Source organism: Fistularia commersonii, chromosome 25 (genome assembly GCF_037954325.1).
Source record: "Fistularia commersonii isolate RoL2024-O1a breed Wild chromosome 25, RoL_Fcom_v1.0, whole genome shotgun sequence".
NCBI classification, from domain to species: domain Eukaryota; kingdom Metazoa; phylum Chordata; class Actinopteri; order Syngnathiformes; family Fistulariidae; genus Fistularia; species Fistularia commersonii.
This window is the reverse complement of record NC_141308.1, coordinates 11414403-11433940: the sequence shown is the minus strand read 5'-3', so window position 1 is coordinate 11433940 and position 19538 is coordinate 11414403. Positions and strand designations below refer to the sequence as shown.

The following is a 19538-nucleotide window of genomic DNA, read 5'->3' as shown; positions in this document are numbered from 1 at the left end:
AGGTAAGCCCAGTGATCAAGTTAAATCACTTTATTTATTCCGGCACCGACTCCTGGAAAAGCTCTCTTAGATTGCTGTCAGATTTAAAAAAAAAAGACTGCATCGTTAAACTGAAAATTGACTTCACGGCTGCGTTTAATGAATAAATCAGCAAGATCAAAACTACATGACATTTAAAAGGAAAACAAAGCGGACAATGAGTTGCAAAGCGGGAAGAAAACACAGATAAATGACAGCGAATACAAGGAAAGCTGGAGAGGAAACTAATTAGTGTCAGATACAGCAGGTGGATTTTCACAAAAATACAATGGCGAAAACAGAGCGGGAGTGTCATTTTAATACAGACGGTCAGTATCATAATTGGGGACTGGAGCTGTCACTGAGCCTGTGTGTGTGGTCTTTCTTGGCAGTTACCAGCGCTCACTTAAGAACAATGAGGTGTGTATGAACAACGCCGTTCGGTATTGGCTCGATCTGCCTGCGCACAAAGCCGAGGGCCGGTGCACGTTTCACTCTGGCGTGATCTCTGGTTTTCAGTCACCCGGGATCATCCGAGTCCCAGGGTTGGGCTCCAAACAGGGGCGTCAGCCTGCCCTCCCTCAATACGGCAAGTATCGGACTCATTTCCCAGCATGCACTTTACCACTGTCTCTGACCGGTCCCTTTGTCTGAGAAATAAAATGCTAATGTTTTGTTTTTAGGTAGAGATTCATTTGAAATGTCAGACGTGTAAAACAAAAATTGCCGCGTGCTTTTGGTTAATTATTCTCAGGGACTCAACATTTCTATTTGGTTGAATGAGCTGTCATTAATACACTTGTGTTTTATAGCTTGGTTTAACACATACATGTGTTTATGTATTCATACGTGTGTACACATAGACAGGTATATTTTAAAATAATCCCGAAAGATGTGGCGAGAGTCTATTTTTACTCTTTCCCGTGTTTCTCAGCCCGCTGTGTCAGGAACCCCTCTTTCCAGCCACGGTTCCCTGCACGAGCTCCGACTCAGTAAGTACCTGAGGAGGGCCTTGACAAGGCGGGGTTCCTCCGCCGAGGATCCCAACGGTTTTGGGGGGTGGGAGGCCCGTGAACGAGAGAAAAAAGGTATAACTGAAGAGTTAAAATGGTGGCTGTGTTGCTCAGAGATTTGTCATTTTTTTATTCTTCCCCTCTCACAGTCAGTTTAGACATTACATGGAGATCAACAAAAACTTAATCTCGGTCATTGAGATGATGACAAATGATCACATTCTACACAACACGGATAAAAACTAGTAACTTTAACTCATAGCTATGATCTTTTAGTCAATTACAACAACAATTGTACAACTAATAAGGAAACCTCTCGCGATAAATCAGCTACCTGGATTCACGACATAGCTCGCCTTTGCAAAAGTATCCCCCCCCCACACACACACACACACACCCTTTGTCTTTTTTTTTTTTTTTTTCAACAGTGACCCCGACTCCATTCAGCACTCCTACGAGGTACGAGAAACCTTTTGTTCACATTTGCAAATTCTTCCGATGGGAGGGCGATTATCATGCAGATGGTGAGTCAGCCCTTTCCTGTCGTCCCCAGGACTCCGCGCCCCCCTCCTAATGTTTTCCAGCTCCACTTTATGGGCGGCTTATCGATACAGTCACCAAGACGTTAATGAAATGGGTACCAACCAGTTGTGGAGATAAATATTGTCAGGAGCTATTAGCCATTGATTTGTTATAATGAGGTTCCTCAGACAAACCATTAGCGCGGGAGATTGAGTGTTGGCAGATTGATGACTACAAACGTGTTACAATTGAAACCCTAAAGGTCGTGTATGTGTGTGTGTGTGTCCGTGTGTGTGTGACGTTGCTAAAACTATGATGTTTTCTGTTGGGAAACAGACACGTTGCATGATAAATAAATTGATTGGTTCGGTGATTTTTTTTTTTTTTTTTTTTGCTGGCGACAAATTAGGCCCACTTGCATCAACTTTACAACTCAGAAGTGACTTAGATAAGCAAAGAAAACCTTTTCTTTTCCGCCAATCGGAATAATTTGGATCCATCGAAGGACAGAAAAACAGTTCTTGCACACATGATCATATAAGCAAATCTTTTACTAGGTTCCTGGGACATAGTCGAGTTGCGCAAATGAGTTTCAAGAAAATAACTACATTGAAAACATCTGCAAAGGAAGACCATAAGTATTTAACATTTCCCCAAAGAATAACACTTTTAACATTCTGTTCATCCAAGTGAATCCCTCTGCACTCTTTGCACATCATACTATGATGCTTTTCTTCACAGCGAGTTTCATATCACCTGCATTCGAACATGTTCTAATACCATAAAACTTGAAAAAAAAAAAAAAAAAAAAAAATCTAATTTGTGCTTTCATAAAGTAAACGGACAGAAGAGAAAAGAAAAAAAACAAGTTTTCCTTTGGATTGTTGAATGAAACCCACTGCCATCAGGTATCTTTTCAAGTTCTTTATACAAACTATCAAGTCACATCCCACATTTAAGACAAAAGAGGTATCAAATACTGTATCCATGAGTGCAAATCATAATTGAAGTTGGCAATGTTGATATCCGTGTAAGTCTGTGATGCAGTATAGTGACTGGTAAAAGGAGAAATGCACATGACATTAATATGTAGAGTCAAGTATTTCGGCGAAACGGTTATGATGGAATCAGGGAATGTCTCAGAATATTTTACAAAATAAATGAAAAACTAGTGTACTAGTACATGTTCAAACACTTGTTTCACTCTTAAGGGGTGGATGGGTGGGGGCGGGTAAGAAGGACAAGGTTTAGTTAGAAATCCGTATTTGTGAAAGGTTTGGCTTTAATAAGCATAACGGCAGCAGGCTCTAAATCCAAAGTGCAAGATGTCAAATTAAAGTGTAAATGTCCAGTGTGCTTTTGGTGGGAGGGAAATACGGGCTGTAAAGGAATGATAAACACACAGTGGTCAGTCAACAAAACCATCAACATTGAAATCTTTCCAGAGCGGAGAGTCCTCCGCCATACTCAGGTACCAAAAGCATGACCAGTTTAAATTACTGCTACACAAAACATACTAAAAATAAACGGAACGAAAAAAAACTTTTAAGTGATATCTAAACGAAAAAAAAACAACAAAAAAACAGTAAGCTCAAAAGTACAGCAAACCAGTGTACAAGTTACTGTCCTATTTACAGTAACACGGGAAGCACAATTATATTTTAAGTTCAAATATATTAGGATAAGCAGAAACGAAGCAAATATAAAAACTGCAAACCCTTCCGTGGGGTTTGCACTGGGAAGACTAAATCTTACAAACCTGCTTCAAATAAAGCAAAAAATAAACCAAGTCACAACTAGGCTTGCTGGTGGAAAGAATGTGAGGAGCACCCAGTCAACTTTTCAAACATAATCCGTTCTCTGGTTCCAGTGTCTTAATCTGCAACGATAGGTTCTTGGTCAGTCTCCCCGATGCCCTGAGCTGCAAACCAATCTCGCACTTGCTGGTAGCTCATTCTAGATTTCTTGCATAGGGAGTCAAGGTCTTTTTCATTCAGCGAGCCGGTCGTGAGGTAATAGGTCACCAACGGCTGGATGTCCGGAGAATCTGCATACCCTCCGTTCACTTGGGCTTTTCTTTTGCGGCTGCCGGCAATCCGGTGGGTCGTCGCGGCTGCGGCGGCACCTCCCCCGCCCCCGCCCCCGCCGCCGCCGCCATTTGTCAAACCGCTGCTGCTCTGCTGGGCCGCGAGTTCCGCCAAGAACTGGTCGCGGACGCCCTGGACCCACCGCAGTTGACCGTTTTTCACGGCGTACCGCGTGTCCCCGAACCACTGGATGACGTCTGCGCGGGGGAGGCCCGTCAGCTTAACCAGTTCCGTGTAATCTTCGCTCTTGGGCCACTGGCAGCGCAAGAAGTGCTGCTTCAGTACGTCCAACTGCTCCTTGGTTTTCCTCGGCCGCCCGGCGGGGGTGAGGCTGGGGGACGTGGACGCGGAAGCCTTGGAGACACGCAGCGGCGTTTGCAAGTGACCGGCCTTGGCCGGGTACGTCGACCTCTTTGATGTGCTGATGCTGCCTGACGGTTGTTTATTCGGCATGGCCGTCAGCGGCGGGGTGCCGGAGGGGGAAGAGCACGGCGAGGACTTTAGGACGTCGGACGGCTCCTGCAGGACGTCCCCCTCCACCTTCAAGGTCTTGGTCAACTGCAGGGGTTCGTCTTCGAGGGGTTCCTCGTCTCTGAAACTGTCCCCGTCGCCGGAGAGCTCCTCCACCACTTCGTACTCTTCCGGCCCTTCCGGCCCCTCCGCCCCTTCCGCCTCGAGGTCCTTTTCTCCGAACGCCTCGAGGCTATTGGTCAAGAAGGTCTGAAAGAAATGCGACTTCTGAATGGCGTTGCTGCGGGCCCCCTCGTGGCCTTTGGCACCGTTTAGTTTACGACTCTTTTCAGTGACTAGCGGAAGAGGTTGATTCTGTTGGTCGTGCTTGCTGGCCATGGCCGCCAGGGCGGAATAGTTCTGAGCCGCCGCCAGACTCCCGCGACCCACCCTGAGCTGGTAACGGCTGTCGCTGAACCACTTCCGGATATCGTTGCGGGTCAGGCCGGTCTCCTCCTGCAGACGCCTGAGCTCGGCCTCCGCGGGCCAGTTCTCCCGCAAGAAGCTCTTGCGGAGCGCCGCCAGCTGAGCTTTCGACTTCTTGTAGCGGCCGTGGCGGTTCTGCCGAGGAGATGACTCAGCCAGGTCCAAGGAGACGTCGCTCCCGGCGCTGGTCGGCGTGTCATTTGGTGGGCGGTAGAAGTAAGAATCCTGAGGAGGCGGGAGCGTGGAGCTGAAACACGGGGAGGATGATTTGATGGGCTTGTAGGAATCGGGCGATTCGCACTTTGGTTGCTTCTTCTGCGGGGTCAAGCTGGACAGATCGTCCTCCGCGTCGGAGTCCTTGTCCTCGATGACCAATTCGTCGTCGCCGCTGCCGCTCTTGCTGTCGGTTTTCACGTCGGCTATCTCGGCGGGGTCGTGATAAAGATCAGGCACAGAAAGTTTCCGCCGCGTCTCCTCGATCTCCTCCGAGGACCAGCTGATGCCGTATTTGATTCTTTGCACCATAAACCACACCTTCACTTTGTCCAGTGGCAAGGCACATACCCGGGCCAGGGTGCTGACCTCTCGAGACGACGGGTACGGAAACACGTTGAAGGCCTGGACCAGCTCGGGGATGGTGTCGAGTTCCCGGGTCTGATCGGATTGCGTCCACACCAGTTTCAGTTCCTCCGACACGAGAGGCAAGCACACCACCGAGTTGTGGTTGGTGGTGAAGCTCGCCACGCTACCTGAGTTGCTTTCCCCTGAGCCGACAGAGTGTCGACCGTCTTTGCCAGAGTGTTTTCCTTCGTGCTTGCCTTCGCTCGCCGCCTTGGCCGTTTTGCCCTCGCACAGCTCCTTCTTGGCCACGCGCAGTCCGGTGCTGCCGTCGTGTTCGTCAAAGGTCGCCATCTGGGACGGGAGAGTCGGGTGTTCGCCTGGAAAGGGGGGGGGGGGCAAAAAATAGAATGGTAACACCGCTCCAATTGTCTCCGTTGGCTTGTTTTTATTTTTTATTTTTTTTACTTTTTCTAACAGACTCCCCCTTTTGCCGACGAGATGGGAAATCGCTCGCCGCGTAATGTTTTAAGAACTTTGTGTTCCGTTCTCATTCATGCTCAAAGTCAATTATCTAACAGCTGTTTCCCCTTCCCCCCACTTCGCACTCCTTTTTTCTGAACTCCCATCGAAACTAGTCGTATACTCGGTCCAGACTGGATTCCCCTCCCCCCAAAGTGTGGTGACTGACTTTTGTTTTGTGTGAGTGGGGGGGGGGGATCGGTCGCAAGGGGTGGGAGCGCGGGGAGTGGGGATCCATGAGAAATCCATCAGAGGCTACGTTCTCACCCCTTCCCAGTCGGGCTTTGTTCCACTTCCAAGTTCTCAGTCCCGAAAGATAAGTAGAGCCTCTTCAGAGCCCCCCGCACAAAGGAAGACGGCCCGGCACAAACCTGCGGAGGGGGGAAAACACGCCGGGTTACTTACAATCGCCCCCCCCGAATCCGGCCACACGACTAAGAAGTACTAAATATCAAGTATTCCGGTTGAGTACCGGCTCGGCGTGAAGAGGGGGGGGGGGGGGCTCGGGAGTATTTTAAATTTAAGTCAACAGGTGCTGAGGCGAGCGCTTGGTGAAGGGGGGGGAGTCGGAGGGTTGGTAGGGAGGGAGGGAGGGAAGGAGGGGGGTGAAGAAAGAACCACAATAGAAATATCAATGAGCTCCACGCAAGTCCAATATGGATCAATACACACTTTCTCCGCTCTGTGTGTTTTCAGTCTGCGAGTCTGAATCAGGTGTCTGGCAGTGATGGGGCAAATGGATCGCAAAAAAAAAAAAAGAAACAAAAAACGTGGGGTGTTAGTGCTGGTGGTGGGATACTAAACAAACAAAAACAAAAAAAAAACTTCTCCGTTTGGAAGAACCGCTTTGTTTGTTTTGGTTCTTAATATAAATAAATTCATTCGAATATTAAAAAAAAAAAAAAGTAACCCACTTTAAAAAAAAAAACAAACAAACAAACAAAAAAAAAACATTATCTTATTTATGAAACCGCTGCGTTAGTCATCCGTGACACATTGAACCGAGCGGGGATGAGGTCATGCGGCGGCCGCCCCCCCGTTTGTTTGCCGCTCCGCTCCGACGCACCGATCGCATTAACAGACCCCTTATTTTTTAAAAATATTTTTAAATGCAAGAAAATAAGAAAGTTAAACCTCGTTTTCAGCCACAATGGTATCCTATCCAGCGTCTCTCTCTCTCTCCCACTCTCTCTCTCTCTCTCTCCACCCCCTCCAACCCCCCCTTTATGGCGTACCAAGTAAAACGCTTCACTGCACAGGCGCACTCCGTCGTCGGGACGCGATTCGAGCTAAACGGTTTTTTTTTTTTTTAAAGAAAAAATAAATAAATAAAACTTACCGTTTTAAAAAAAAAGAGAAGAAAATAAGCTCCCGCGAAGCCCCCGCGTTCGTCGTCGAGGTCCGCCGGGGAGACAAAGGGGAGCCTCGGGTTTCCGTCCCCCCGCTTTCCGACGCGTCGAATGGCCGAACTTTTGTGCAGGACAACGGGAACAATACAACCCCGTCTGTCGGCTTGACCCTTATTTATCCAGGGACCTCGGCGGATTTACGGCCGGGGGTGGAGGGAGGGAAGGGAGGGAAGGGTTGGGAAGGAGGGGGGGGGGGAGACGCACACAAAGATGAGCGACCAAGTTTGTCGCTTTTTTTTTTTTTTTCTTTTTTTGGGGGTAGCTTCTTCTTTTTTCTCCTCCTCCTCCTCCTTATAAAAATAGATATGTTTGTGTCGGGAGTTCGCTCGCTGGCGGGGCCGCTTCGCGCCGTGGCGGGCTTCCCGGCGTCCGGTCCGGTAGGCGAGGTGTCGGTCCGTCGCGTTCACCGTGGCCTCATCGGTCCGTCTTCTCCGGCTTTTGTTCTTTGACTGAAGTGTCTCCCCTGTCCGGCCAGATCGCGGCGAGGCGGAGCCGAGGACCAGGAAGCCCACAAGGCCCGACTGACTCACACTGTGACGGCGTGGTGGGTGTGCCAGTCTGGGAGAGCAGGCCGTAGATTGGAGGGAGGAGGCGCCCGGACGACAAATCCCCGGCAGCGGGCTAAACAGTTTCACGTCAGCCATCCTAGAGCCTCCCACCCCTCCCCCAAATCTGGGCCACAAACGTCTGATACGCTTTTTTTTTTTTTTTTTTTTTTTTCCCCCCAACAAGCCGTTGGACCGGCCCTAATGGCTCCAGTGTGTTGCCGCTAAAAACAGGAGCCGCGGATGGAGACGGGAAAGCGCGCAACCGCGGACCCGGAGAACCCCCTTAAACCCCCCCCCCTCCTTCCCTTCCTTCTCCTCCTCCTCCTCACACACACACACACACACACACACACACACATCGCTCCCGTGTCAGTGCGCGGATTGAACTCCCAAACGATTGCTCAAATTCAAAAAGATAACATCTCGGTGTTGCAGGTTTGCAAGTTTCCCTGCACGGCAAATGTGATCCCATATTTTTCCAATTGTTTTCCCATAAGTGTGCAAAACATGGTAGATAATGTTTTGGAAAAATTTGGGGGGAAGCACCACTATTGAGAAACCCCCCCCCCCAAAAAAAAGGAAAATGAAAGGCTGGCTTAAAATAAGATGTTTTTCTTTTGAAAACCCGCAGAAAGAAATCAGCGAGAGGTTGTAAATGAAGAAGCAGCTCAGGAACATGTTAGAATATCAAAAAAAAAATTAAGACCCCCCCCTATTAAATTTAAATATTTAAAGAGCAGACTTGTGAAGCCGCCTCTGATGTTTTATTTAAATGCCCAGAAAGGATTTCGTAGGCGTTTATATGACATTCATTAGTGATGTGTATCTGATATCGTTTTCATTTCTTCTAAAGATACCGTAATTTACCCCAATACCGTATATAGATCGATATCAAAGCTGTTGTTCCGCCCTTATTGCGATAAAGAAACACGTCATCAGAAGATTGCAGCTTTTATTATTTTACAAAAGTGCCATAAACGGATCCAGGATCAATCCCTCTCAGGCTAACTCGTCAAACACAAAAGGAATAGCAGCAGATTGCATACATTTATTATTACAGCTAAATGTAAATATTTGTGCAAAATGGAATGGTACAAAAGCTGTCACTAGGTGGGCGTTAAATATGTTGAGATGTGTGAGCGTTTCTGAATCTTCTCCCACTGATTAGTGTTGATTTTAAAAGTATAACGTTCGATTCGGCGTTCACCGTACTTCCTTCATCGATCTTCACATTTTTAATGAGTTTCAATAGTTTTTGTCTCCCGTGATACATCTCTGTGTCTTTTTTCCAGTAAAAACAACAATCAAACAGTCTAAATCAAAAAACAATCAAGTTCTCTCCTTTTTTTAGTTCTTGGAATCCAGACAGTCCCGGGAAGGTTCTAGAAACGGCTGTTTGCCAGGGTGAGAACAAAACGTGGCAGCCGTACGAATGAAGGGACGACGGCCGAGAGCCAGGAGAGATATGGGACTTGGGTCAACAGGAATTTCAGGGAGGTGTAATCAACTACGCTTCGCCCTGGAAACAAAGCAAACCCGTAAGACATTAGCATTTGACGACGGCGGGTATTTGTGACTTTTCTACTCTTGAAAAAAAAAACAACAAAAAACTCGAATTCTGATTCAAAGCAAATTCACCGTCGATGTCTCGGATCCCGTAGCGCCTCGCCAGGTCACAGGTCATCAGAATCTTTCCAGTGAGCGACAGCAGGCTTTTATCTTTCAAAGAGGGAGAGAGAACGCAAACACGGGTAAGCGTGTTTCTGTCTTATTTGCTCCAAAAATAATCTGAATAGCAATCTGTTCCTGAATGTTTTTTTTAATACGCGGCGTGTGTCGTTTAAGCGCTAGTGACTCGAATCACGTCGGGCTTTAGCTTCCGCCAGAACCGGCTAGCCAGGCCATTCCGGAGTCCGACCCAAGTCCTGTTTGTTCTGGACCCGGCGTCGCGAAGCAGGATTAATGGGTTAGCAAGGTAACTTCAGGTTCACTGCAGGATTTTTCCGCGACACCTAATTAGTCATCTGGTGCCGACTTAGCCCCTTTGATGTGAGCAGGCTCACATCTCGATCGAGAGAACCTGGTCTCACTTAACAAGGTGTGAACCTACGAGCCTTCCAACCAGACGGCTCCCGCGACTTCACGCCGCCGAAACTTCGGGCCCCCTCTCCCATCGTTCCGGTTTCCGGCGTTTCCGCAAGAACCACGCCAAAACAAAGCTGTTATCTTAGGCGGGGCGAGGTTGGATACCGGTTCCTGAGAAACACGACACCCTGTCAGGCGCACTTAAGCCTTTTAGTTCTACGCAGTAAACAAAAGATGGCTGCCGCCACCAAAGTGATAATGATCTGGACAATTAATTGACTGAAAAAACAGAGAGGAAGAAAAAAAAAAAAAAAGAAAACGCCGGACTCCACATTTGGTGGCTGCAAGTCGACAGCGGGGTTTTTTTCATTTTTTTCCCCCGTCTAAACCCTGCACAGACCCATGTTTAATCTCCGGTCGCTTGTCAGAAGCGTGTGCCTTTAACCTAATTGTTTGTAGGTCAAGTCAAACATGTCCCTGGCAGTTTCTGTTCTGCGGTTGCTATTAATGGTGGTTGGAAATCTAAAATGACCTGAGGGGCGCAGACCGAGTCGCCTTAGCTATTGGTGGTTTTGACACCAGGCTGGTAACCGACTTATTGATCCTTTATCCACGACCGCGGTTGGTTTATTTGAACGCAACCTCCGAGGGAGGGAAGCTTGGATCAAATACTCAAGAGGACTGTGGTATTTAATTCATTTAAGTCTCCATTAAAGAGCCAACAGTGACACAATGATCCTACCTGTAGCAAGGCTGACGATGCACTTCCCACTCAGTTCTGTGGATTCTCCATTGGTAAACACGTCTCTATGCTGAAGGCAAAAAAAAAAAAAAAAAGGAGGGGAAAAAAATTTAGATAGGCAAAACAGCTTAAGCCCTGTCCATAAAATATGGATTTTCTGTCTGAGGAGATTCTAACCTTTGAGTTCACACCCTGTAGTGTGTCGTCCAGAATTAACTGGGACACCAGCTCTGTCTTCACAGCTCCGGGCCACAGACTGATAGATGCAACTCCCCTACTCTTCAGCTCCACGGCCATGTCCGCCGCCAGACGGTCACACTGAAGATATCAGAGATGTGACGGCGTGTTATGTATGCATGAATCACAACATTGTTCTCAAATCGATGACCTGCTGAGACGAGGACTCACTGCGGCTTTACCGACGCCGTACGGCACGTTGAAGAGATACCGCATCCCTCCCATAGACGATATGGTGACTATCAAACCCCGACCTTGAGCCACCATCATTCGGGATGCGTAAACTGAGAAGAAATAGTGGCCCCTGCCATAAAAACAAAAGTGGGATAAACGGTCTGGATGCATTTAAGACGGGGACATTAAACACGTACGCAGCGATATTTGGACAGAAAACGTTTCGATTGTTCGCGCCGCCCATGACGACGGCAGAGTAACGGCGCTCTATTGTTTCACACAGGCATTCCTCAAATCAGAGGTGAGTCACACGACGGTGTCGGAATTCTGGTGAAGTCTGGTGCGTCACCATCCTGCCAGCCCAGCTGTCGCTTTTGCACGGACGTCAGTCTGCGGCTGTGACGCCTTCCACCTCTGGTTTATTGTCAAAACACGGTCACGCCTCCCCTCTCCCCGGGTCGGTCTCTGCGCATTTTTTTTTTCCCGGCAATTCGCCAGTGACATCACAACGTTCCTTCCTTTAACAAGCTGCGGAAAAATTGCGGCTTCGGAGAAAGTTAGCTGCTATTTGAACTCGGCAGCGAAACAAACACCTTGCCTAGTCTCAGCAGTGCGACCCTCCCGCGCTAGTAGACAAGTGTTGCCAAGGCAATAACACTTACAACGGGTCTTCTTGACCAAAGAGAAATACAGTGGAATCCAAGTCATGCGCTTGACCGTGGCAAGGCTCATTCTACTGAGAAGAAAATACATGGTACGGTTTCAGGGTTCTGATTTAGTGCATTAGATCTGTCTCGGTTTTTAAGACTGACTTGTTGAATGTTTCCTCTCATTACTAACCAAACTTTTATTCTTTCTCCAGGGTTCACACGTCTGCTGGAAAGCTTTTGACGACATTTCAAGTCATGGAAAATGTGTCATTTCGGTGTATTTTTTTTCCTAAGCTCTTGGTTTTGTTTAATTTTTAAAAGGTACGGGAGTGATCCGATCAGGTATCACCAAGAGGTGTAATATTGGTGGGTCCAAATTTATTTCCCTTGATTTTTCTGGACGGCAGGCGTTCCCTCTTCTTTACGATGCAGTGAGAGCAGAATTAGCATTTAGCTTATTATTCAGAAATACAGCTCATGACTGCATTTGATCTGATAAATAACAATCTAGAGGTAAAGAATATTCGCGGTTTCATATTGAAATCAGAAAAAAGAATCACTGCACCTCTATTGTTAAACGGTGAAGCCACTTTTAGCAGGAAAATTATTTTTACAACAGAGAGATATGATCTCCGCTGTTATGGTACGGCCGGTGGGACAGGAAATGGATGGGGAAGAGAGACAGCTCAAGAGCAAACATTTCCTGCAGCTGATTGGCGAGAATAATATTGTATAACGAGTTCTTGAGAAAGAATGGTGTCTCTCTGGTCTTGTCCTTTTATGATGTCAAACTTTGTCGTCAACAGGCCCCGGCTTGGATTAACTTCTAGATATCAACTAGATATCCTGTTGTTTGCAGAGAATCTTATCTGCTAACAGATCAGGTGTTTACAAAAACAGCCACGAGGACATTGATTTGAAATACTCAATATATGACTAACATTGGAAACATTGGTACCTGAGGCCGGTGTTGTTGATGGAGTCCCAGAAAGTGGGATCAGTTTCCCAGAACTTCTTCCCCATGCTGTCGAAGATACCCTGCCAAGGCATCGGCAGTAAAAGGATGCATTTTATTTCCCGCAACCATTCTTTCCCCTGTATTTAACCGATGAATATGTGGCCGCTTCCGCCGTCACGGCACCGACCTGAACGCCAGCGTAAGCATTGTTCACCAGAAGGTCCAGTCGGCCGTTCTGTTCCTGTTTGATCTGTTCGAAGAGCTTCTCGATGTCTTTGTCTTTTGTGGAATCACAGATAACAGCAACGCACTTTCCACCCCGCTCTCTGACCTGCATCCCGACCAAAGACACTCCACGTGAGGACGAGAAAGAGAAAAAGGAAAAATCCGGCACGGCACAGATTCACATTTCAGGTGTCTTACAAAGTGACAGGCCAATTCAGCTGCAGTTTAAAACTTATATTTCAGCAGAGAAAGATAAATGTCTCTTAGATTGATCAATTTAGTAACAATGTCTTGACCAAATAAAACCAAATTTCAAAATTTCTTCATAATTTTTTGGTCTGTTGCCTTGTGTTTTTTCATGCTTATTTTCAGGTCAAGTGATTTTAATGTATTTTTTTAAACGGTTATTAGTTTTATTAACATTCAGAAAAAAAATGTCAGGCTGGAAAAGGATTCTTTTTTTTTGTTCTGATCATTTCATGCTCAGTTATTTGCCCGGATGTTGAGTATTTCCTCTGACTTGTCAGAAAGGTTTTGAAGATAATTCTATAGTATTTTTAATGACGCTTTATTTGGTCTTTCTTTTTGACATCTTTTGACATAATTGATATATATATATATATATATATATATATATATATATATATATGTATATATATATGTGGACGTCAGGCCTTTGCAGGACAGGAGATGCTGGATCATAAAACTCACCTGTGCTGCAGTATCTTTCAGAGTCTTCTCCTGGCGTCCCGTGATGTAAACGGTGGCTCCTGCCTCAGATAGCTGGAGAGCGATTCCCCTGCCGATTCCCCTGGAGGCTCCCGTCACCACACACACCCAACCGGACAGGGACATTTTCCTCTGGAGACGAGTACGACACAATACTGAACAATCACTTAGCTCAGTATCAAGGCAACCAGTATGTAACCACTGGCCTGGGTGTGTTAAATAGTGACAGAAGTTAGCTGATTTGTGTCTTTGCAAGAGCACAGTCAGTGCACATGGTTCAGAGTTCACAGGAAGTCAAGAGGAAGTTGGTTTTTACCATGAGTCATGGTTAAGAAACTCGAGATTAACGTGCTTTATCAGTGATGGGTATGATATAACTGGCCTAATTATGCTGCAGAGCAGTGGGGAGTGAATGCAGGGTAAGGGTGAATCGCCAATCCAAAGGTAGACTAGTTTTACAACTGGAAAAGTGCCATTGAGCTAGAAAGGCAAGACCAAAACAAAGTAGGGATGTGACACATGAACACTTGGCAAAGTGGTGCAAATGGCATTCGTTTGTACGCATGAATATAAAATGTGGCATGTAACAACTCCTCTCATGCACATAGTATTTTTTTGAATGCTGTCTTCTTTTAGTCGCCCATGCAAAATAAAAGTAAAGTCAACACGTCGACCTGTGGTTGATCAGACAGTTTTCAGAACGGGCCAAAACATTTTGGAACTAGACTGAATTGACTTGTTTTATTCATGTCCTGTTGGTCTGTTTTCTTTTATCAAAATTATTGATAAAACGACATAAACAACGATAAAAAAACTTGATAATTCTTAAACGAAACACCTACCTTTTAATAAAGAACCGTTTAAAGTCCAAGTCTCTTCTATTTTGCAAAAAACAAGAGGCGTAAAGGGAGTTACGCTACTTTTCGGAGGCTGCAGCTCACGGGAACGCGCATCCGCCGGGCGGTGACGTCGGTCCGCGTACACGCGCACGTCCCCGACAACGTAACGGTTCACACCGACCCGGTGAGAATGGATTTAACGTATTTCACCCCGTTTTTGACAGAGTTGTCAATAACCGAGGGGTATTTAGCTATCCCCATAGCTATTGCCGAGTATTTTCAATCATACTACCTAGTCGTAGCTAACCATACAACTAGCTAGTATGGTGGTAAATGCTAGAAATGTGTGCTAGTGTACACGGGGGAGTGGTGCTGTAGTTACCTTTAGCAGAGGGTTACTCCTTATAAAATGAAGTACTAACTATCTTTTTGGTATTTGATATAAGAGATAATAACGCTGATATAACGGTTTTGCTGCTAGCCAAGAGGGCATTACGTGTCTCCGTACACGGGGTGCGCTCCCTTGTTTTCCCCCTCCCCGGCCCTTGTGATATCGCGAGAAAACGACAATTGAATCAGCGGGAGTTCGACTTTCTACCGGGATTACGTGTGTAGTGAAAACAACAACAAACAACTAAGCAAAACACTTTTCCTGCATTCAGATAATCATTTTTTGAGTAGTTTATCCCGTTTGAGGGACTTAATAGAATAGAATAAAAAATATTGTGCTTTTAATTGTGCCACAGTGGGGAAATGTTAAATTACATAACAGAAAGTGGACAAAGTAGGTAAAGTCAAAAAATCTTAACAGCAGGAGTTTGAGTTAAACCTACCGGGAAACAACAACAAACAATAACAAACAGCAAAACAAAAAAACTTTTCCTATATTCAGATATTTTTTTGAGTAGTTTATCCAATTCGGGGGAGCTACTAGAATAGAATAGAATAGAATAGAATAGAATAGAATAGAATCTGCTTTTAACTGTCCCGCAGTGGGGAAATGTTAAAATACATAACAGAAAGTGGGAAAAGTAGGTTGTCATGACCCACGGGTTCAGTCGGTGTCCGGTCTCGTATGAGAACACTTGAATAAACCAACCTGCAAGTCCATGTATCCATGTCTGTCCTCCATGGGGATACAGTAACATAGGTAAAGTCAGAAAATCTAAAAAAAACACTGTTGTGCAAAAATAAGTTTATGGATGAGACACAGGTTGAGAAACATGGATGGACCTGCAAAATCTCGCCCTCTCTCACCTTCAGTGATGTTCTGCATGGGGTGGGATTATCCAGACATTTTTCATCAGAGCTGATAGCTTTGCTATTATACTTATCTCCCACTACCTGCACTGGGTCCATTGGAATCCCCAACACAGAGCTGGCTTACCTCGCCAGTTTGTCCAATAACATACTTGAGTCCAAGTCAAGTAGTGTTATCCGGATATTCATCAAAACAATAAGCCCTTACCTTAAAACGAGCAAGATATTTAAAAAGAGAATGAAATCACCTTTTAAAATGTCAAGACAATCCCCTTCAAATATTTCATAAAGTAGTGGCCTCTGTGTTTGTGCTTATCCAAAGTTGATGACGATCATTTTTTGGACAAATAATAGCCTTTCGAAAAATCATTCTTTTAGATACCGCTGGACTAACGGTCGATTTGTAAAACGGGATCTATGTGTGCCACTTTTAAGTAGCTACATGTTTTTTAACAGAAGCACTTTCTCAGTAGGGCGGCCTGACTTGGCAGGCCGGGGAAAGGGTGCAGGATCGGACTGGCACCAGGAGAGGGAGCCAAACTCCAGTTACTACCAGGTAAACCAACCTCGACATTGAGCCCCTGATTTCATTGACATGTCCAGATCAATAATTCGGATTTTCTTTTTACTCTTCGTATTTCTTGCAAAAAATGATTAACTTTTTTTTTTTTTTTTTTACCATAAGCTTATTTAATTATGTAAATGTGTTGTCTTGCCAATTTGCATCTGTCATTTTGACGTGTTTTTGATGAATCTCTTAGTTAAAAACAGGTCTTGAATGAATATCTTAATGAATGAACAAATTAAGAATTATTAGGAAGAACCATACTGTACTGTAGACTGACAAATTTAAATCACGTTCGGCAAAATTTTATATACTCCATTCTACAATATGGAGCTAATTGAAATCATTATTCCATAGATATACTGATATGATAACAGACCCAGTAATGTGGGATACATATTATATATAATATGACAATGTTGTACATATTCTTCACTGATACAGGTTTTTTTTTATTTTTCATTTTGGAAGGTCGCAGCTTTCATTTGGAAGTGAATAAATCACAGAAGTAAAGATTATTATTTTTTCATTTACTGGAAATGTAATGAGAAGGACCCATCCCACCCTTCCTTTTACTGTAACACCAGCTTCAAATTATATTGATCTATAAATATTCAAACTTGGAATAAAATGTAAATGCATCTGCTAGAATGACTTTGTAATTATGACTTTTCTTTAAATTGACATTTTAGAGCTAATCTTGTCACATGATTCATGGGACCAGGACCAAGCTAACAGACCAATGGAAGGAATATTTAGACTGAAAGAAACCAGACTTAACCCATTGAGTTAATTTGTAGGGAACCCCAATACACACACACACACACACACACACACACACACACTTAATTTGGCCAATCCACTGTATATATTTACAGATAAACAATCATTAAATTTTGTCTTCAGGCTTTCAGATATTGTCGTTCTCAAGTAACATATTAAACAAGCAATTCCAAAAAAGTGAGACAAAGTTGTTACATTTGTTATATTGAAATGGGTTAAAAACCTCCATGTTAAAATGTAGGGAAATAAAAAGCCAAATACAGTGTTTATGGGTAAATCATGACAGAGAGGAGTGTTTGTAGTTGTACAGAAATTAAATGACGCACCAAGATTTATTCACATAAAGAAACTAAGGTCTATTCATCTTTGCCAGTGCATTTATTCCAGACAAAATGAAGAAATAAAGAAATATTTGCATTTTCTACTCAGCTCTCCGCGATTTTACCTGTGTTTTGTCGCTTTTGTCCAAATGCATTAGGCACTTTCAAATGTCACTACATTCACTTAATGGGCGTGTTTTGGTGAGTTCACTTCAGGTTAAGTTGTGTTCGGTGTCATGAAGCAAGCTCAAATTTCAGCAGAAGCCATCACCATCGTATCTTGTGATTGAAACCTAATTCAAGCATTCGTTTATCAACAGCTTCCCTTTAAGTAGTTCTTTTCTAAGTTTTTACAACAGGCTGTGTTTTTTGGACTATATCATGGGTTCATATATACTTTTCTGATCAAGTTATCCCATCATCTTTGAAAACCATGGAATTTGCCCATGAAAAAGTGCTCAGCAAACAAATGTTTTCTTTTTTTACTTGACAATGATCCATATCTGGGTGAAGAAAGGACCACTTTTCCCAATATTTTACACGACAAATGTAAAAAGCTGATATGAAGGAGTCAGACAGTAAAGTAACAATTATTTCAATGCACGATTGTTTATTTGTTTGTGTTTACAAAAGAAAAAGGACCTGTCTTGGTTTATAAGTCACTCTGGGGTACCTTCAGAGTTAGTTTCTCTTAAAGCAAGACATGACATCTGTTCATTAGTAGGTTTGGTTTAGCCCAGAGGACACTGTTGTAGAAAACAGATTAAAAAAAAAAAACAGCTTCTATTCAATAAACACTCAGCAGTTACTCTCGGTGCAGTCACACACTCTAATGGCATTTATTTCACTTTGTTTTTGTTCAAAGAAAAAAAAAATCCCAATATATTATGACAACCACGGCAGGTTTCACAGTCAGTCTCTTCCTGCCGTCCCCGCCACATTCCTGTAAAAGTGTGCGACGAACGCCGGGTCACGTTCCTCCAAGAGGTGCAAGAAGTGGTTCCTCTCCTCTTCCCCCCATGACTCGAACCACTGGGTCCAGAGGCGGAGCTGGCATTCGAATATGTTCGGAAGTCGGTCTTTGACCTTGAGACGGTGCAGAAAAGAGCAAGGTGAAATACTTGGAATTGAGGATGCTCCGCTGAGCTGATTCACAGTGGGGCGGAGGGACGGAACAGGAGACAGCATAGGTCAGATAGCACAAACAAGTTAGCTGGGCCTCCGGCTTGAAGACAAATAGTCAAAGTCAAAAATCTATTTAAATAAAACAATGTGAAGCAATGCCAATGATTTTAACATACTATAATAACACTTCTAAAATAGTTCTTGGTCATTTCCCAACAACTGCTTGTTCTTGTATAACTGTAGAGGACAATAAGATCATTTTTAAAGGCAATCTCGGCCGATTTGACATAACCACGGGAGATTCTAAAAAAAAACAGAAAAAAAAAAAAACAACGTCAGGTAAATAATGCGTAGCTTGATGTAGACATTAAAATTTCTTATTATGAATGCATGATCATATGATGGATGTTGTCCTACCACCTCGGAGGTGCAAAGAGTACCTGGAGGGTGCTGAGTGAATCCAGGAGGGTGCACACTTTACCGGGCACCGCTTTGCCCAGCAGGTCCTGCAGAAAGCGCTCCCTCTGCGCGGAGGTCCAGCCCTGGAACCAGCTCAGGACGCACCGCTGCTCCTGCAGGGTCACGTAGGAGATGGGCTCTGGCTCTCGAACCGGGCCCGAGTTCGCAGGGGCGCAGGACAAGCTCTCCAGCCGGGGAGGGCAGACGAGCCCCTGAGGTGCGGGCGGAAAACTCCCGGGGGTGAGAGAGGCGAAGCGAGACTGGTCCCGCGTCGCCATGTCCGGCGATCCCCCTGTCGGTCCGCCGAACCTCGGGAAGTGAACCATGTCTGCGGCCGAGGATCTGTGGCCGTCGGCGGGCTGCTGCGGTAGCGGCTGGTGGTTGGAGCCTTGACTGAGGTGACTGAACCAGGACATGTCGCCGGCGGACAGCTCTCAGTCTCGGTCGTGACAGAACCAGCTGTTCATCTGCGGCGAGTTAATCGGCGCTGCGATTAGGTACCCGTTGGTCTCGGCGATGCTAACGTGAAGCTAAGCGCGAAGAAATGGCGACGCCGTTCTCCCGCATTGACGACAGCATCCCGTTCAATGCCGATTCTCCCGGTTGCCCGTCGTTTTCGACCCAAAATCACCGCGTTTCTGACATTTTCGAAGGCCACCGCCGGGGAACCAGACGGCTGCTAGCACCAGCTAGCAAAGCACACACAGGAAACGAATATTAAGCAGCTTCTCTCGCGGAGCGAATCAAGCTTGCGCAGGAAATACGCAAACACCC

At 45.2% G+C, this 19538-nt stretch overlaps 3 protein-coding genes across 8 annotated transcripts; all 3 read right to left on the bottom strand.

Annotated features, from left to right (window-relative positions):
- Window positions 1–105: 105 nt before the first annotated feature.
- Window positions 106–7789, bottom strand: homeza (homeobox and leucine zipper encoding a). 2 transcript variants are annotated; one of them, XM_086172581.1, is made up of 3 exons: window positions 6996–7789; window positions 5924–6027; window positions 106–5514 (listed from the first exon to the last, which is right to left on the bottom strand). In XM_086172581.1, exon 3 carries the CDS (start codon window positions 5486–5488, stop codon window positions 3428–3430), a length of 2061 nt encoding a protein of 686 aa, XP_086028707.1. In that variant the 5' UTR covers window positions 5489–5514; window positions 5924–6027; window positions 6996–7789; the 3' UTR covers window positions 106–3427. The 2 variants fall into 2 exon arrangements, with proteins under 2 accessions (XP_086028707.1, XP_086028708.1); XM_086172582.1 differs by lacking the exon at window positions 5924–6027.
- Window positions 7790–8548: 759 nt separating this feature from the next.
- Window positions 8549–14786, bottom strand: dhrs1 (dehydrogenase/reductase (SDR family) member 1). 5 transcript variants are annotated; one of them, XM_086172771.1, is made up of 10 exons: window positions 14635–14786; window positions 14256–14291; window positions 13396–13545; window positions 12647–12790; window positions 12460–12539; window positions 10849–10981; window positions 10618–10758; window positions 10441–10510; window positions 9252–9332; window positions 8549–9132 (listed from the first exon to the last, which is right to left on the bottom strand). In XM_086172771.1, the coding sequence occupies exons 3-10, from the start codon at window positions 13537–13539 to the stop codon at window positions 8996–8998; spliced, it is 930 nt and encodes a 309-aa protein (XP_086028897.1). In that variant the 5' UTR covers window positions 13540–13545; window positions 14256–14291; window positions 14635–14786; the 3' UTR covers window positions 8549–8995. The 5 variants fall into 5 exon arrangements, with proteins under 5 accessions (XP_086028897.1, XP_086028898.1, XP_086028896.1 ...); XM_086172772.1 differs by lacking the exon at window positions 14256–14291 and having other exon boundaries at window positions 13396–13568; XM_086172770.1 differs by lacking the exon at window positions 14256–14291.
- Window positions 14787–17223: 2437 nt separating this feature from the next.
- On the bottom strand, window positions 17224–19513 carry c25h14orf119 (chromosome 25 C14orf119 homolog). Its single transcript, XM_086172774.1, has 2 exons — window positions 18746–19513; window positions 17224–18266 (listed from the first exon to the last, which is right to left on the bottom strand). The coding sequence occupies exons 1-2, from the start codon at window positions 19178–19180 to the stop codon at window positions 18093–18095; spliced, it is 609 nt and encodes a 202-aa protein (XP_086028900.1). The 5' UTR covers window positions 19181–19513; the 3' UTR covers window positions 17224–18092.
- Between the last annotated feature and the right edge of the window lie 25 nt (window positions 19514–19538).

What these genes read in the sequence shown, in the direction of transcription:
- homeza (XM_086172581.1), bottom strand. Translation starts at nt 5,488, where the DNA reads ATGGCGACCTTTGACGAACACGACGGCAGCACCGGACTGCGCGTGGCC.
- dhrs1 (XM_086172771.1), bottom strand. Translation starts at nt 13,539, where the DNA reads ATGTCCCTGTCCGGTTGGGTGTGTGTGGTGACGGGAGCCTCCAGGGGA. An exon ending in ACGGCGTCGGTAAAGCCGCA is followed by an intron (nt 10,759 to 10,848) that starts GTGAGTCCTCGT and finishes TGATATCTTCAG; the next exon opens with TGTGACCGTCTGGCGGCGGA. An exon ending in TACAGGGTGTGAACTCAAAG is followed by an intron (nt 10,511 to 10,617) that starts GTTAGAATCTCC and finishes TTTTGCCTTCAG; the next exon opens with CATAGAGACGTGTTTACCAA.
- c25h14orf119 (XM_086172774.1), bottom strand. Translation starts at nt 19,180, where the DNA reads ATGTCCTGGTTCAGTCACCTCAGTCAAGGCTCCAACCACCAGCCGCTA. An exon ending in ATTCACTCAGCACCCTCCAG is followed by an intron (nt 18,267 to 18,745) that starts GTACTCTTTGCA and finishes CACCGTCTCAAG; the next exon opens with GTCAAAGACCGACTTCCGAA.